The sequence below is a fragment of the Orcinus orca genome, chromosome 15 (assembly GCF_937001465.1).
Source record: "Orcinus orca chromosome 15, mOrcOrc1.1, whole genome shotgun sequence".
NCBI classification, from domain to species: domain Eukaryota; kingdom Metazoa; phylum Chordata; class Mammalia; order Artiodactyla; family Delphinidae; genus Orcinus; species Orcinus orca.
The window spans coordinates 54,626,684-54,644,183 of NC_064573.1; the positions used below are offsets into that span (position 1 = coordinate 54,626,684).

A 17,500-nucleotide genomic window follows, 5' to 3' on the forward strand; every position below is an offset into this window, starting at 1 on the left:
CTTGTTTATCAAGACTCTAACATCAAAACGTAACCAGTAACAGATATGAATAAGATGTTTTTGTCCAGTACTTCCAGCTTTCTTACACCAAATAGTTTTGAAATACGTATATAGGAAGTAGGTTTTCCTTCATATTTTCATTCTTTTTTTTTTTTTTTTTTTTTTTTGGTACGCGGGCCTCTCACTGTTGTGGCCTCTCCTGAGGCGGAGCAGCACGGGCTCTGGACGCGCAGGCTCAGCGGCCATGGCTCACGGGCCCAGCCGCTCCGCAGCATGTGGGATCTTCCCGGACTGGGGCACGAACCCGTGTCCCCTGCATTGGCAGGCAGACTCTCAACCACTGCGCCACCAGGGAAGCCCCATATTTTCATTCTTACCTTGAAATAAAAGATTTCCTTGTTGAGGAAACTAGTATGTCATCAAATCATAATACTTCTTTTAATTTCAAAGTTGGTAACTATCTAGATATATCTTTTTTAGTGTGTGTGACATGTGACCTCCCTTCCCCATTTTCCCTTCTGCAGGCTGTGTCCCCTTGTTTCTAGTTGGCCGATATAATTATCTGTACGTCTGTGCTTTGAAGTGCTTATACTTTACAGGACGTTCCCCTGCAGGCCATCATCTAAGAGCCTGTTTGCTCTTAATTTTATATAGTTCTAATACGCTTGGATATCTACTTTTCCAGCAAAAAGTAGTTTGTTGTTAACTTTAAAAATATATAGTAAATTGTAATAAAATACATACAACAAAGTTTATCATCTTAATTATTTTTACATGTACAGTTCACTAGTGTTAAGTACATTCATACTCTTCTGCCTCCAATCTTCAGAAATCTTTTCCCACCCCTGGCAACTGCCCAGGTCTCTGTCTCTGTGCATTGACTCCTGTAGGCGCCTCAAGTATGTGGAATCAGTCTTAGCCCTTCTGTGACTGGCTTACGTCACTTAGCATAATGTCCTCCAGGCGCTTCAGTGTTGTAGTATGTGTCAGGATTTCTTTTTAAGACTGAATAATATTCTATTGTGTGTTGTATACACCACATTTTGTTGTTAATTTTTTTAAGTGTAATATACATAGAGAAAAGTGCACATTTCATAAATATACAGGCTTTTCACAAAATGAACACTGCTTCTGTATTAAGAAATAGAATATTATCAGCCCCACAGAAGGCTTCTCAGGGCTCTTCGAGTCACAGCCCGACCCCCTCTCCAAAGGATAACAACTTTCTTGACTTAAAAGAGCATAGATTAGTTTTTCCCATTTTTGTACTTTATGTAGATGGAATTATGCAATCCATGCTTTTTTGTGTGTCTGGCTTTGTTCAACACTGTGTATGTAGTTGTAGTTCATTTTAATTGCAGGTTAGTATCCCACTGTGTACGTATACCACAATTTATTTCTTTATTATTCTGCTGTTGAGGAATTTGGGTAGTATCCAGTTTGGCGTTATTACTTCAGCCCCCAGCAATGTTTAAAATAGTAATTGAGAAAGATGGTAGGATATCTCATATTTCCTTTTATGAGATAGTCAGGTGCAGCTGCAAGAGGAGACACAAGAGAGGCTCAGGAAAACAAAGTTTATTATACTCACAGGTCCTAGGGACAGGAGGCACAGCCTGCCACACAGGGGCCATATGGAAGAACACCAGGGTGGTCAGGAGGCAGAAGACAGGAGCAAGGAGAGTACTTCAGCCACAGCCTTTACTGGGGTCTCTGCAGCAAAGGGATGACAAGGTCAACAGTTTAGGGTTGACCTGCTTGAATAATTTCAGTGGTCTTTGGGCTCTAGGCGTGGTTTCTAGCTAGTTGCCTGGTACCTGGCTCTGAGATGATTAAGGCAGAGGAATGTTACTCCTTGGGGTGCAGGTGCCAGATAGAGGAAGCTTGGCTCTGGATTGGTTAGTTTGTGTATCAAAGGCATGCTAGACGCTTAGCTATCTCTAAGAATTGGCTCGTCCCAGGCGAGGCAATCTCTCGCCAGCCAGAAAGGCTTTTTAAGATGTCAAAACATCATAATATACAGAAAGTTTAAGTTATAAACAATACAGAATTTCATACTTCTGTTAATGATGACAGTGAATGCATGAAAAAATCTTCTCTATAGAAAATAAGTGAACATCTAAACAAACTTATAAGAAATAAGAGAAAACAATTTAGTCAGAGGCAGTGAATCAGCATAAAAAACCCTCAACCCTTATCACTCCAGCACTACAGTTTATGGCAGTGGATCCCAAACTAAAAGGAATTACCTGTGGAACTTTAAAAATGCGCAGGTATTTTTGACAGAATTTCCAGTTTACCTGGGCATCTGACTGTCAGTATAACAGTAAGGCCTTATCCATAGATCTTTGGGATGAAAAGATTATAATTAAGACTTCTGTGCCCTATTGGTTTGTCAAACATGTAAAGTTAACAGATAATGCAAGGACTTAAAAAATATAACAGTTACTTTTTCTTCTTGATAAATATCTTCAAAGATACACTCCACATACAGACTAATGATTCAACAATAAGCGCTCAAATATTAGACAAACGGTTTGAAAAATCAAATGAGACAATTTAAAATTACTGGATATGTATAAGGTACTTTTGATTTTAAGCGATAGCAACCAGGCCTGACCACTTCTCACTGTTGTGGCCCCTCCCGTTGCGGAGCACAGGCTCCGGACGCGCAGGCTCAGCGGCCATGGCTCACGGGCCCAGCCGCTCCGCGGCATGTGGGATCTTCCCGGACCGGGGCACGAACCCGCGTCCCCTGCATCGGCAGGCGGACTGTCAACCACTGCGCCACCAGGGAAGCCCAGGCCTGACCACTTTTAAGTGAAACAGGAATGTATTGGAAAGAAAGTGGAGGAAATCACACATTCAAAGGAGATTGGAAACAGCCAAGACAAAAACAAGGATGGCTCTGGGACATTCAGCAGCCTGAGCTCCTTGCATCTTCACCTAGAAGGGCATCTCTTAACATGACTCAGGGCCCGCACCTCCTAGGAGATAGAAGTTCCTTCTGAAATCAGCCAGCCATAGTAAGGATCAGATAGAACAGAGCTTTGAGGAAACTCTTCCTTGTGTATCATGGGATTGTTTGCAGAGAAAAAGCAATTTTGAACTAGACTACCACCACAAAAATTGCCTGCTTACTAGCACAATTAAAAGCAGAGTGTCTTCTAATTTTGCATAGACCGTGTTTTGCATTATAGTATTTGATATGAGATAATGAAATAAGAGCAAATAAATTTAGAGCATAAAACAGAAGAAAAAACGAGTATTTACATGTTGTAAAATAAGATGATTAGAAATAAGACCTTGAATAACATGTGAATACATGAAGTTCTTTCATTTAAAGACATTCAGATTTTTAAAATCTAGTGCTAGGATATATTAAAAATAGCTGCCATTTATCAAGTGCTTAACATGTGCCAGGAAGTAAAGTTAAATAAAGTGAGTAAAGAGAGAAGTGTGGAAATTTAAATGACATGAGAAGCCACATGGTCAGTAAGCCATAGAACAGAACTCAAACCCAGAGCCAGCTGTACCTGAAGGCTATTCTCTCCATGACACTGCTTTATATCTTTTATAAGAAACTCCCTTCTACACCAATACAGTGTAAAATTAAAGAATTAACAAAGAAGAAATGTAAACATTGAATAGACAAAATCACAAGTAACAGTATTAGTGTCAAAGTTAACTTCAAGGCAATGGCACTAAAAGGACAAAGATAGATTCGTTTTGATAACAGATATATTCCATACTAGAGGACCAAAAGCTAATTAACTTGATGCAATAAATTACATAATCAAATTTCTTAAAACTGTTGATTATACAGAGACAGAAATATTGTTATGAGAAACCATTAATCCATGACAGGTCGTTAGTCAAAAAACAAGGAATTTTCTACCTAATAAGTTGTAATACCAGTACCTTCTTAGGTAAGAAGGTAATATGTCACAAAAAATGGCCATAAATTCGTTGATCAAATTGCTACTCAGCTACAATGAGACTACAAATTATGAAAAGCAAAATTTACTTAGGATAGTAACAGAACTAAAAAATAACTTGTTCCTTTCCTCCCAAAGTAAGCTCAAATAGTGGATATTTAGAAACAACTATTTTGTCAAAAAAAGTTTAAATATTAAAAAGAATGAGAATATTACACATTATACATAAGAGGCATGAAGACAGCTGAGATCAAATGTAAACCTACAGGCTTAACGCTTTTATTATTAAATGAGAAAAACAAACTAACCATTCAACTCAAATGAGAGGAGGGAAAAAATACATTTCAAGAAACAAGTACAACCAAATGGATTGCAAAAAAAGAAAACCCTTGTATTGAATATACAATTTGTAAAGACAGTCTTTGGGCAAAAATAAATACAATAGGAGTAATGGCTCAAAGGATGCATTCAGAAATAGAGATTTCTTAGGTTTTCATAATATAGATACATTTAGCATGTCCAAATAAAGTGGACTAAATTCTAGAAAATTGCAAGTGAACAAAATTGATTTAAATAAGGAAGAAAACTTATACAGACCATTGCCTGAAGAAGTGTTCAAAAAGTTAACTCCATCCTATAGGTTTTTCATAAGTGAATTTCAAATATAATTTGTTGCAGAGTATAGATAAAAATGGAGATCACTCAGGGCATCTTATGAAACTAATAAACCTATTTCCCAAAATGGCACAGGCAAAGAAAACTTATAGTACCACCATTCTTCAGCTGTGTTCAGGAAGTTCTTAGCACAGTTGAATAGAAATTAGAAAGTTTAATCTTGAAAGGAACACTTTATTTTAATGTTCCCTTATCTCCAGTGGTTTTGCCCCAGATACGTTCATGGCTTGATTCTTTTCCTTCCAGTTCTATACTTTAATGTCACACCTTCAGGGACTTCCGTGATCAGCCTATCTAAAATAGAAACACCCACCTTGGAGAGAAGGGCTTTTTGACAGACAAGTACTGGCACATGTGAGAAAACATTTTATAGTTAATTTATTTTAAGTTTACATAAAAATTTTAAAGCACCTTGAAGAAAATGGAAGGGCAAATGACAAACTGGGGAAAATTGCATATATAGTAGACAAAGGTGTTATAGTCTTATTATTAAAAGCAACCTTTAAAAATCAAGAAAAAAGACAAAGACTAATAGAAAAATGAGTGGATAACATGAATAAGCAATTTTCAAGAGAATAATAATAGTTACTATTTGAGGGCTTATTATGTCCCACATACATTGTTAAGGTTGTCACTTGAATTATTTCATTTACTGCTGTTCCCCTCATTTTACAGATGAGGAATTTCAACCTCAAAAATGTTAGATATGTAAGGCAATTATACTCCAATAAAGATGTTTAAAAAAAGAAAAGATAACTTTGCCAAGTTCAGGACAGTGTATGTATTCATTTGCACAGTGACACAAAAGAGTAGAAAGAAAAATGTTTTTTTCCTGAATTACATAATTGAGATAATTTACTTCTCCATTATCCTCTTCTATATATTTTTCCAGATCTGCCTCAGTGAACAATGTGTCACCTAAAAATTAAGTAACAAAATTTACAAGAACTTCTCTGATTTGTTCCCAGAGAGTCTACCCCTGAATACATTGAAATAATCTATATATCTTTCTTAATATGTAGCATAGAGAAATAAACACACTGTAATTTGAGCTTTTGTCCCTTTACATGAACTAATTTTTAATTTAATTTTATTTTTAATTTTAAGCTACACTTTTTTTTTTAATATTTATGTATTTATTTAGGCTGTGCCGTGTTTTAGTTGCAGCACACAGGGTCTTTGTTGCAGCATGCGAACTCGTAGTTGCGGCATGCATGTGGGATCTAGTTCCCTGACCAGGGATTGCACCCCGGCCCCCTATATTGGGAGCGTGGATTCTTACCCACTGGACCACCAGGGAAGTCCCTAATTTTTTATTTTAAAGTATTTTGCTGTTTTCACAGTAAATCATCATTAGTTTTTTTCCTAGATAATTAAAATTTTCAGACAACATATAATGTTAGAGCTCTAAAATCATTTATAAACAGAATTAAATATGAATTTTTAGCTTTTCTCTTTGGCAAAATGTTATTAAATGACTTAGAAAAGACTTTTATAGACACTATGGTAAATAGAAATTACATTTCATGTACAAAAAATTGGGAATTGCTAAGGCATATTAAATTAAGTTGCTTCTGTCTACCTTATACATAAAATATGAACTTAATATTAGTGCTCCATTTAATGGGAAGTATTTAGTAATCCATCTTTCAGTTTATAAATAACAAGTTGACTTAATGTTCTGTTAAAGCTTTTGAACATACTTTTTCTTGAGTATTTAAAAGGTAAAAGAACCTCATAACTAACTTACTATGTTAAGAAGTAGGATTTCAACCGTTAGCAACTTGAAATTTTTGTGTATCGTCTTCTGAATTAGGCAGCATCCCTGACATATGGATCTGAACATAATTTGGTAACTCATTCACATACAAAATAAATATAATTTTATGCATATAGAAAACATAACTTTAACATGAAATTAGAAATACTATCAAACCAGAAAACCAGACATTTTTAGTTACCTTTGAGTTCCCAATAAATCATAAAGAATTAAGAAACATAAGGACCTTGTCATCACTCAGTTACACATATGGAATTCATATTTAAATATATGAATATTCTCATAAGTGTTCACAGGTGTGTGTTTGTTCACTCGTTCCCAGAATGCTTGATAGTTTTTTAAAAATACTGTTATTGACCCTTAAAGTATAGAATATCTCATATCTCGTGTACCCTGACTCAAATAATTACTTCCACAGTTTTATATGTAAACCCACTGTATATATTTATTAAGCAATTGGGTGTTTTTATGCCCATTCCCATGAATATTGATAATCTTTGTGTGACTAGAGTCTCAAAGGGTCAGATAGTAAATATTTTAGGCTCTGTGATCCAGGAGGCAAAATTGAGGGTGTTATGAACATATTTATATAACCATTTAGAATGTAATCATTTAAAACTGTATAAACCATTCTTGGCCCATGGACTACATAGTTTGCTGACCCCTGGACTAAAGTATAGTCAATGTATTTAATTTTTGGTGTCTAATAAATTATACAAACAGGCAATAAATAGTCTCAAACTTGACCAAAGTAATATGTTTTTAAACAAAGTAATGCAAGTTAAGCTTTCTGAAAATTAAGTATCCAAGAGTGTTTTTGAAAGCTGTGTTTAAGGTAATGATCATGTCTGTTGGAAGCAGTGATTTTCTTTTTTTTTCTTTCACATCTTTATTGGAATATAAATGCTTTACAGTGTTGTTACAATGTTAGTTTTTGCTATACAACAAAGTGAATCAGCTATATGTATACATATATCCCCATATACCCTCCCTCTTGAGCCTCCCTCCCACCCTCCCTATCCCATCCCTCTAGATAGTCACAAAGCATCAAGGTTTTTTTGTTTTTTTTGTTTTTTTTTAAATTTATTTATTTATTTTTGGCTGCATTGTGTCCCTGTTGCTGTGCACGGGCTCTCTCCAGCTGTGGCTCATGGGCTGTAGGCACGCGGGCTTCAGTAGTTGTGGTGCACAGGCTTCGCTGCTCCGCAGCATGTGGAATCCTCCCGGACCAGGGCCCGAACCAGTGTCCCCTGCATTGGCAGGCGGACTCCCAACCACTGTGCCACCAGGGAAGCCCAAGCATCAAGTTTATCTCCTTGTGCTATGTAGCAGCTTCCTACTAGCCATCCATTTTACATTTGGTAGTGTATATATGTCAGCTACTCTCTCACTTCGTCCCAGCTTCCCCTTCCCCCCCGCCCCCCGTGCCCTCAAGTACGTTCTCTACGTCTGCATCTTTATTCCTGCCCTGCCACTAGGTTCATCAGTACTGGGAAGCAGGGATTTTCTAATAATGCTATATTTAGTGCATTCTTCCCCTTCTCACAAATTTCTGTGGAGTTAGATTGAATACTGAGTATCAAACAGGATGTAAACACTGACTGAGAGAGTGATTTAATTCAGAGTGCTTTTATATAGAAAACTCTTTCCTGACATAGAAATTTATTAAAGTCAAGCAGCTGAAGAAAATTAATATTTAACAAGCACCAGTCTTGTGCTGGGCTCTAAACTGTGCTTTTTTATTGTATTTGTTTACACCGAACGTTAACAGTAGTTCCCACATTACTATAACAACACTGAGTGTTGCTGATTCTTCTTTCCTAAAACACTGCTTTGATATGATATCAGTACTTTTAATCGAATGTCTTTGGTTTCTTTGCAGATCTTCTTCAGCAGTACCGCACTGCTGTGTGCAGGTTGGGCAGTGTGAACAAGGACCTTAACGGGCAGTTGGAATACCTTCACACTCCGGATATGAAGAAGAAAAAACAGGAACTTGATGAACAAGAGAAGAATCTCAAACTGATAGAGCAAAAACTAGGTATTGTATTTTTTTTTAACATCTTTCTCTGCATGAAGATAGTGTTCATGATTAGAGAGAGTTCAGCTACAAGAAGAAAGTATGCGAATGATCCAAAATTTAAATTACAGACACTCTTGACCTCCAAGTGAACTGACAAATGTTTGTAAGCTGTTCGGTCAGCAAGAATAGTAAGAAGCATTCTCAGTATTATTTATTAATTACTCTTCTATAAATTAAGACATTCACTTGTATTGCTTATAATAATTCCAGTCTTTTAAAGATTTATTTTCTAAATTTTCTGTCTTTACAGGTATGACTCCCACACGTAAGTGTAATGACTCACTGCGTCATCCAATGACAGACTGTCCAGTTCCTCCTAAGAGAATGAGAAGAGAAGTTACAAGACAAAATAGGTGAGTCTACTGTGACCCGAAAGTTATGATTGCTTACTTTGTCAAGGTTTTGGCTCTTTATACTTTAAATATAGCATGAGGGTATTTTACCCACCTTGAACCAGAATTAATTTTGTTTCTTTTTAAGTGAACTGAATGATGATGGGTAATGAAGATAAGATGTAATCATTATTTTCTCCTAGGATGCTCCAGTTTTCTAAATGATTTTTGCAAATTATTTGGAAACTTTCTAATACACTGTATTCTGCTTCATAGGATCAGCAACTTAAGTATAGAATATGCAGAATCATTTGTACATTACTCATATAGAAGTTGCTTATGATATGTGGTATGGAAAATCAGATACCACTTACATAGCTCACCAAGAAGCCAACAAAGCCATCTGCATCCTAACTCAGTGAAGAAAATTGTCTGCTTCAGTATAGATGCTAGTAAGGCCATCCCACAGAAAGATACCATAGTACTGGGATTTATTATACCTTATTTCAAAAGGTTCAAATATAGACTCTGCCTGAATAAGTTTCTCGTATTGACCTTTGAGGAGTTCCTTTGAGACCGTGGTATTTAGAATTGGTATTCTATGCCCTATCCATCTACATATTCTACATTTATTCAGTAACCATTTGATTATTTTGTGCTGTATGTTGCTGGGTAAATAAAAGTGATATGGTTCTTGCCCCCTTGGGAGGTCTGCAATCCTGTGCAGAAGAAGGACAATTCAAAAAAGTAAACCTTTTTCTATATGTAAAAATATAGAATAATGTTAAGTTTTACAAAAGAACAAAGGATAGGGGACTTCCCTGCTGGCGCAGTGGTTAAGAATCCTCCTGCCAGTGCAGGGGACACGGGTTCAAGCCCTGGTCCGGGAAGATCCCACATGCAGCGGAGCAGCTAGGCCTGTGCGCCACAGCTACTGAGCCTGCATGCCACAACTACTGAAGCCCACATGTCTAGAGCCTGTGCTCCGCAACAAGAGAAGCAGCCTCAGTGAGAAGCCCGCACATCGCAACGAAGAGTAGCCCCTGCTCATCGCAATGAGAGAAAGCCCACGCACAGCAACAAAGACCCCAACACAGCCAAAAATAAATTTAAAAAAAAAAGAACAAAGGATGAAGTGATGTAGAATAATGGGAAAACGATGTTGGTTGTTGGGAAAGATGCATTTTAACAGAGAACTGAAGGATGAGAAGGCAGCCATGTAGGGAATGGTTTCAGTCAGAGGGAGAATAGGTATGAAAGCTCTGAGAAAATAACAAGCCTGGCATATTTGAGGAACTGAGAAGATGCTTGTGAGTCTAAAATATAGTGGGTAAGAGGGAGAAAGTCCCAAGACGTGGTTGGAGAGGTAGACTGAAGCCATAGTATGCCCCTCCCCAAAATAATATCTTGCAAAAAAATTGTGAGATAATGACACCAACTCATTGATATATTCATATAGAAAAGACATGTTCATTCTTTCTTATGTGAACTTTCAGGGTAACCAAATAATTGGAGAAAGTTTTTTATAGAAGGTCTTCTTTATAAAGTTCTTTATATAAGAATAAAGTATAAGAAGCATGATAAAATTAAAACATCACATTTTGGCCACTCCTAATAAAATAATGGATTTAGGAAATAATAATCAATGGATACCCAAATTATTAGGTAAAAAGTTGAGGGGGAAAGTTAATAATAATGGCCCCCCTGCTGTAGGAGGGGCCCCAATAAAGCCTTGCCTGAAAAAAAATAATAGTAATGCTAATAATGGAAAGATCAGATGGACATTCCTGAACCCACTGATTAAAAAGCAGGATATTTGCTATTATGTGATTCAGTAGAGAAATAACCTGAATCTAATGAAGCTTCCAGTCAGCCTTTCTCAGCTGGGGTTCTGTGCAGGAAATAAGCACTGCAGAAAACTGGGTGACTTTTCCCCAGGATAGTTCATCTAACATTCTAGATGCCCAGGAAGGAGGTTAATTCATTGCATACAATAGATACCTTAAGGTATCAAAGCTTAAATCTCTCACGAATTTGAGAAGTGCCTTCAGTTTAACTCCAAGTGTACAGGAAATAAGGGAAATTTAGGAACAAGTTAAATGATGCCACCAGGAAGCAGTACGCCAAATCTAGAATGTCAAGAATATAACATTGTACAGGACAAATGACTGGTTTTGTGAATAAATTAATGACATAAAAGAAGCATAGGGAGAAGGATGAACTGTTTGTTATAGAATAAAAGTACCTGAAAGGTATAATAATCAAATGCAAATTGTAGACCTTGTTTGGATATGGATTTGAATCTTTAAAATGCAATTTTGAAAAAATTTGGAGAAATTTTTAAATCACCTGGATATTAGATATATTAAGGAATTGTGAATTTTGTGTATAACAGCATCATAGAGTTTATAATAAGATAAATATACAGTTAGAAATGTGTACTGAGGTATTTACCAGTTGAATAACATGATGTCTGGGATATACTCTAAAACACTACAGGATGAAAAAGCGACTGCATATCAAAATAAGAGTGGGCAAAATGTTGTATTATTTCTTCTGCTTTTCTGTAGGTTTGCCATAATTTTTCAAGAAGTGTTTTATGGGGCTTCCCTGGTGGCACAGTGGTTGAGAGTCCGCCTGCCGATGCAGGGGATGCGGGTTCGTGCCCCGGTCCGGGAAGATCCCACATGCCGCGGAGCGGCTGGGCCCGTGAACCATGGCCACTGAGCCTGCGCGTCTGGAGCCTGTGCTCCGCAGCGGGAGAGGCCACAGCAGTGAGAGGCCCGCATACCTCAAAAAAAAAAAAAAACAAACAAAAAAACAAACAAACAAAAGAAGTGTTTTATGGAAGATGGGAAACATTTTTCCAGTTTTTTAAAAGACCAAGTGAGGAAATTCCTGTCAAGCAGTTTTAAAGTACATATTCTTGAGGCTACCCTGCAGCCTCAGCACTGAATTAGCCTAGGACCTTACAGTTCTACAGAACTACAAATGATGTCATTAATTTGGATCTTATTTATTAAGATTTTGTAGCAATTCAGAGGTGGTATGGGCTAAAGTTTCTTTTAGTTTATATTTAAGTTGTTAGTAATAGTATCATTTTCATTAAAGTAATACATGTATGTAAATGAATTGGTGTATAGATTTAGTGTTGTACTGTAAAATGTGAACCACACATGTAATTTAAAATTTTCTAGGAGCCATTTTAAAAGAAACAGCGAGGTTAATTTTAATAGTATATTTTATTGAACACAGTGTACAAAATACTATCATTGCAACATACTGCAAATAGTAAATTATTAATGAGATATTTTAAATTCTTTTTTTCCATACAAAGTCAAAATTCAGAAGACAGCAAATCTCTATTAGGACTAGCTACATTGCCAGTGCTCTGGAGCCACACGAGGCTAGTGGCTACCAGATTGGACAGCACAGGTATTGAAAGAGCTTATGATGATGAAATCTTGCTCCTGTGTATCCTTACCCCGTCCCGTTTCCCAGAGGCAACCTTTGTTTTAACTGTTGTGGTTATTCTGTTGTTGCCTCCATTTTTTGTATACATTATGTTGGTCTTGTTTTATCAGCTTTCAGACAGCACAGCCCACGCAACACCTTGTTGTGGAGGTCTGTCTTGCCTGGCCCACCTCATGACTTTTGGACTAAATTGTTCTGAATTATTTTAGAACTTACCCTTTCTCGTGATTATTTAGTTATATTCTCTCCTGTAACCATCAACCCAGTCCTCCATGCTTTTTTCAAAGGTAGAAGGTGATAAACAACATATATTATTACGGCTATGTAAATATATAGTGTAGGCAAAGTGTGTGCTAGGATTACATTTCCCTCTTTGTAAGGTTCTAACGTCATGACACTTACTTAGGCCGTCAGTCAGTGTTCCAAGCATGAAAGTCAAATAAATCTTCTATATTGTATCAGTTCTTAAAATCATGTTAAATTTTAATCCAGTTCTTATTTAGACTGTTTCTTGGATGTTGTTAACTTCTGTGGAGTTTCTAATTTTCTTTTTTCCTTCAGTATGTAACTTGATCATGTATTCTTCCACCTGCTTTAGTAACTAGTAACCATGTAGGCCTTCTGGGTCCTCCTTGGCAGCTCTCTTGAGTTGAATCCATTGTTTCTTGGATTCCTTGTCTTTCTTTTTTGTTTGTTTGTTTTTGTTTTTGTTTTTTTGCGGTTCGCAGGCCTCTCACTGTTATGGCCTCTCCCGTTGCGGAGCACAGGCTCCGGACACGCAGTCTCAGCAGCCATGGCTCACGGGCCCAGCCGCTCCGCGGCATGTGGAACCTTCCGGGACCGGGGCACGAACCCGTGTCCCCTGCATCGGCAGGTGGACTCTCAACCACTGCGCCACCAGGGAAGCCCTCCTTGTCTTTCTTTCTCTCATAACTTCCTTATGAAAAGCGTGTAGAAAGAAACTGGAGCCCTTGCATGTCTGAAATGGTCTTCCTTCTGCCTTCACATTTGATTGAGGTTTTCTGGGAATTACAGGATAGAAACAAGGCTGGAATATACTAAAGGAGAAGGTACTGGGAGTGGTCGAGAGACAGAGGGACACAATGCCTGGTGGAACCCTAGACTCAGTCAGAGAAGTCCAGCCCAAAACAGGAAGGATGAGAGCAGAATGGAAAAGGAGAGGAAACCTAGCCTAGAACATGCCAAATTTTCAACCCCAAACTTTGAGAGCTTTGTTCCCTTGTTCCAGGTATTAAAGCTCCCACCAGGAAGTTAGATAATGATGGTAATTAGTTAGTTAAATGTTGGTATATTGGCTTCTGGTGTACTTGGTGGCACCCTAGAGGCTTGTCTATTGCCAGCATCTAGGGACTAGCAACCTACTAGTTGGCTCTCCAGCCACGCCCTTAAAGCAAAGCCTGTTTGTCCACGCCCCTGCTCCCACTATCCCATAAAATTCCCACTCAGAGAGGAGCCATAATGGGAAAACAGTTCTATTTTTATAACAGCAGAAGAAATCCAGGCCAGCAGCACAGTCCTCTTTCTTAAATGTAATCGTACAACCAAGAGACATCACACATATGAGGGGAGTCAACAACATGTGAGGGGAGATCCAAGATAAATAGCAAAACCACCCCTGGAAGATGATTCAACCGAACTCTTTTAAAACTGTACATAATTCTTGATTAGATTGCCGAAGGAGTTATATTCATGAAACTAAGGGGGTATTAGGAGAAAAAAACAGCCAGGACAAGATTACAGATACTGTTGCTGAAATTTAAAAATTCAAAGAACTAAGTGTGGGGGAAGCCAGGCAAGGAGGGGGAAAAAAAAATTCAAAGGACTAAAGTAAAGGAAACTTCACAGAAAAATAGGGAAAATATGTGAAGAGAAAGGAGAGGAGATGTAGAGAACCAACTGAGACTATCAGGAATCCTAGAAAGAAGAAAATGGAGAAGAAAATCATGTGGAAGAGAATTCCCAGGGATGAAAGGGTCCGTTGAAAGCCCAGCACAATGACTGACAAAAGATATACCAAGATAATTCATAGCAAAACTGTAGAATATCAAGAAAAGGAGGAGGAGTGTAAATGTTTTCATAGAGCAAGAGAGACCATATTGTCAGTACAGCTTTTGGCACACAGAAAACAAATGTCTAGCTTTGTGGTGGCAGGTGAGAAGATTTAGGTTGCAAATTTGGTGTATTCTAGCCTATGGCTTCCCTTTTGCATCCTGCTTACCTTTGGGAAATTTAAAATCACTTTAAATTTCAGTTTAAAATTTAAGCCACTGTTTAATTAGTAATTTCCTCATCCCCAGCCTCTGCCCCAGTCTCTGCCTGTTCTCCATAAATCACACCATATCAAAAATGTTACAGCACTTGAAATTAAAGTATCTTTAACAGTACTGAAATAGTGATATATTTCATCCATACAATTGGAAACAAATTCAGTAGTAGGAAATAATAGCAAAATGTGTGTGTGTTTATGTTATTATTTATATTAGTATGTGGCTATTACCTATTTATATATTGTTAGCTTTTATAGGGATTATATACCATATTTCATCAACTGTAGGATGTCAGTAATTATTAGAAACACCATTTTTCATGAAACATTAAAACACTGCAAATTAACTCATGACATTATAAGGTAGATTTCAGAGATGTTAAATGTGGAAAAATGTGGATTTTAGAATCAACAAAATATACTTAGCAATATATACTATGCAATAGACTCATTTTCTTCAGTAGAGGCTTCAGTTTTTGGGTTTTTTTGTTTTGTTTTTTTGCGGTACACAGGCCTCTCACGTTGCGGAGCACAGGCTCCGGACGCGTAGGCTCAGCGGCCATGGCTCACGGGCCCAGCCGCTCCGCGGCATGTGGGATCTTCCCGGACCGGGGCACGAACCCGTGTCCCCTGCATCGGCAGGTGGACACTCAACCACTGTGCCACCAGGGAAGCCCTGATTTTCTACTAATAAAGATTACAAAATAGCTTTTTATCAAAATTGTGTGTCTTCTATTTGGAGATGGCAGTTCAGGGAACTATTATTAAGAAATATAGGGCTTCCCTGGTGGCGCAGTGGTTGAGAGTCCGCCTGTCGTTGCAGGGGACACGGGTTTGTGCCCCGGTCCGGGAAGATCCCACATGCCGCGGAGCGGCTGGGCCCGTGAGCCATGGCCGCTGAGCCTGCGCGTCCGGAGCCTGTGCTCCGCAATGGGAGAGGCCAGAACAGTGAGAGGCCCACGTACCGCAATAAATAAATTAAATAAATAAAAAGTATATCTGAATAAGGAAATATCTGCATAAATATATACTAAAATGTTCATTCTGTTCATCTCTACGTGAATGGAATTGTGGGTATTTTTAAGTGTTTTTCCTTTTGCTTGTCTTTGTGACTTTTCTCTAATGAGCATTGTAATTCTTGTTAATTTTTAAAGTGGTCATTTCATTTTAGGAAAGGGGAAAATAGGCAAAAATCTGCAGAATTTGGGTCTGGGATACACCATTCCAGAGAACTGTGCTAAAAATTACTTATCCCTTCCTCTGTATATATTAATTACTGTTTTTATGTTAAGCTTTTGTTTGTTTGCTGCATACATGTGAAAGAAGTGGTTATATACAAGGATTTAATTGTCTGTTTATACCAAGAATTATTATAATTAGTAGAACATAGTTCCACTGGATATTTAACCATCCAGGTCTGATGAGGGAGTTACAGGAAAGGAAAACTTTGGTACATAAAATTTACTGTGTTTTTTTTTTCCATTTTGATCAGGATTATAACCAAAACAGATGTGTGAGAGGTGACAGAAGAGGGGGCCATTGGTCTCACTAAGAATGCCCTGTCTTCTGCAGCTCTGTTTCAGAAGACCAAGAGGGTGACTTACAGACGAATACTTCTGGGGATGATAACAAGTATCTAGACATGTATTTCCATGTCTAGCCAGATGGCGCTAGAAACAACCATTCAGTTTTGTGAATCTCACCGAACAATATGGGTTTACTGGAATTCTTCCAGTCATCATGCCCTTTGGTTGTCATTATCTTGCAGGTGTGTCAGAGATATGCAGCTATGGTAGTGACTGCAAAACTGACACATAGCATTTATTAATCCTGAAGAAAAGTGTATGTACTATTTTTCAGTATGTTTATCATGAATATGCTACAACTATTTCTTGAAAGCAAACCTTTTTATTACTTTTGTGTGAATTTATTTAACATAACTGTTATGTCTGTTGCGTTTAAGGAAAATTCTAGAGGTTAGGTATTTAATTGTAAATATGCAAGGAAACTTTTAAGAATTCAGAATAAACGTAGACAAGCACATGTATCTGGGAATTCAGATGTTAAGATATATGGAAAAACATTAAAGTGATGGGTGGACTTGTGACAGCAGTAGCATTTTAAATTTCTAAAGACTTATCCTGTATATATATGTGTATATATATATAATATGCAGCAGCAGCAATTTTATAAGTATTGTTTGACTTTATTAATACTAGATTATATAGTCTCAGCCTTAATTCTGTTTACGTTATTTTGTAATTTTTTATTACTATTTTTAAGGGATTAAAGAAGTTGTACACTCCCTCATTAAGGGAATAAGGGTCTACTAGAAAGTTGCTGCAAAAACATTTGAATTGTGTCTTAATTCATGCTAATGTATGTCAATATATGTCTTTGTGTCAGTCCAGGACTATTGGATTGTGAAGTTATTTTATAAGGAAATACTTTTGGTACAGTTTTGTGGCCCAGGAAATGTGTGTGTTTTTTAATCCTTTCTGACTATACAGTGAGGTTAATAAAGAAGATTGTTTCTTCCCTGTTGAATAGGTGTGTTTTCCTTTTTCAAAATTTAAAGCTCCATAAAAGTTACCTTGGTAAAATATGATATTTAACCTCTCTTTATAATTGGAAGTCATTTAACTGTTTTGTTGAAGAAACAAAATGGCAGTAATAAGAATTAACTAAAAGAAAGATTGGATTCCTTGTAAGTAAAACTACTACTTATTAACTGTTAAATATTAGTGCCAGAAAGGTAAGTTTCACCTTCTGAGATTTTTAACTTCTTGAGGTTATGACTTGGTTACTTACAGTCATTATGAAATGGGTAGGATTAATATTTTTAGTATGTAACTTTCACATAATACTTTTTAGTAAAACAAATTTTAATTTCTATCATTTTTCTACTGTCATAATGTCTTTTCAGTTATA

General features: G+C 37.2%; 1 protein-coding gene across 3 annotated transcripts in view; it reads left to right on the forward strand.

Moving 5' to 3' along the window:
• The window catches only part of SMCHD1 (structural maintenance of chromosomes flexible hinge domain containing 1), a 128,870-nt gene extending 111,754 nt beyond the window's left edge, over window positions 1-17,116 (forward strand). For 2 of the 3 annotated variants that reach the window (XM_049698258.1, XM_049698259.1), the window contains 3 exons: window positions 8,276-8,434; window positions 8,727-8,829; window positions 11,379-16,145. In XM_049698258.1, the coding sequence (XP_049554215.1) occupies window positions 8,276-8,434; window positions 8,727-8,829; window positions 11,379-11,535 (419 nt within the window). In that variant the 3' untranslated portion in view covers window positions 11,536-16,145. Of the gene's footprint in view, window positions 1-8,275; window positions 8,435-8,726; window positions 8,830-11,378 lie in introns of all 3 variants that reach the window. The other variant, XM_004275923.3, reaches the window with a different exon arrangement.
• The last annotated feature ends 384 nt before the right edge of the window (window positions 17,117-17,500 follow it).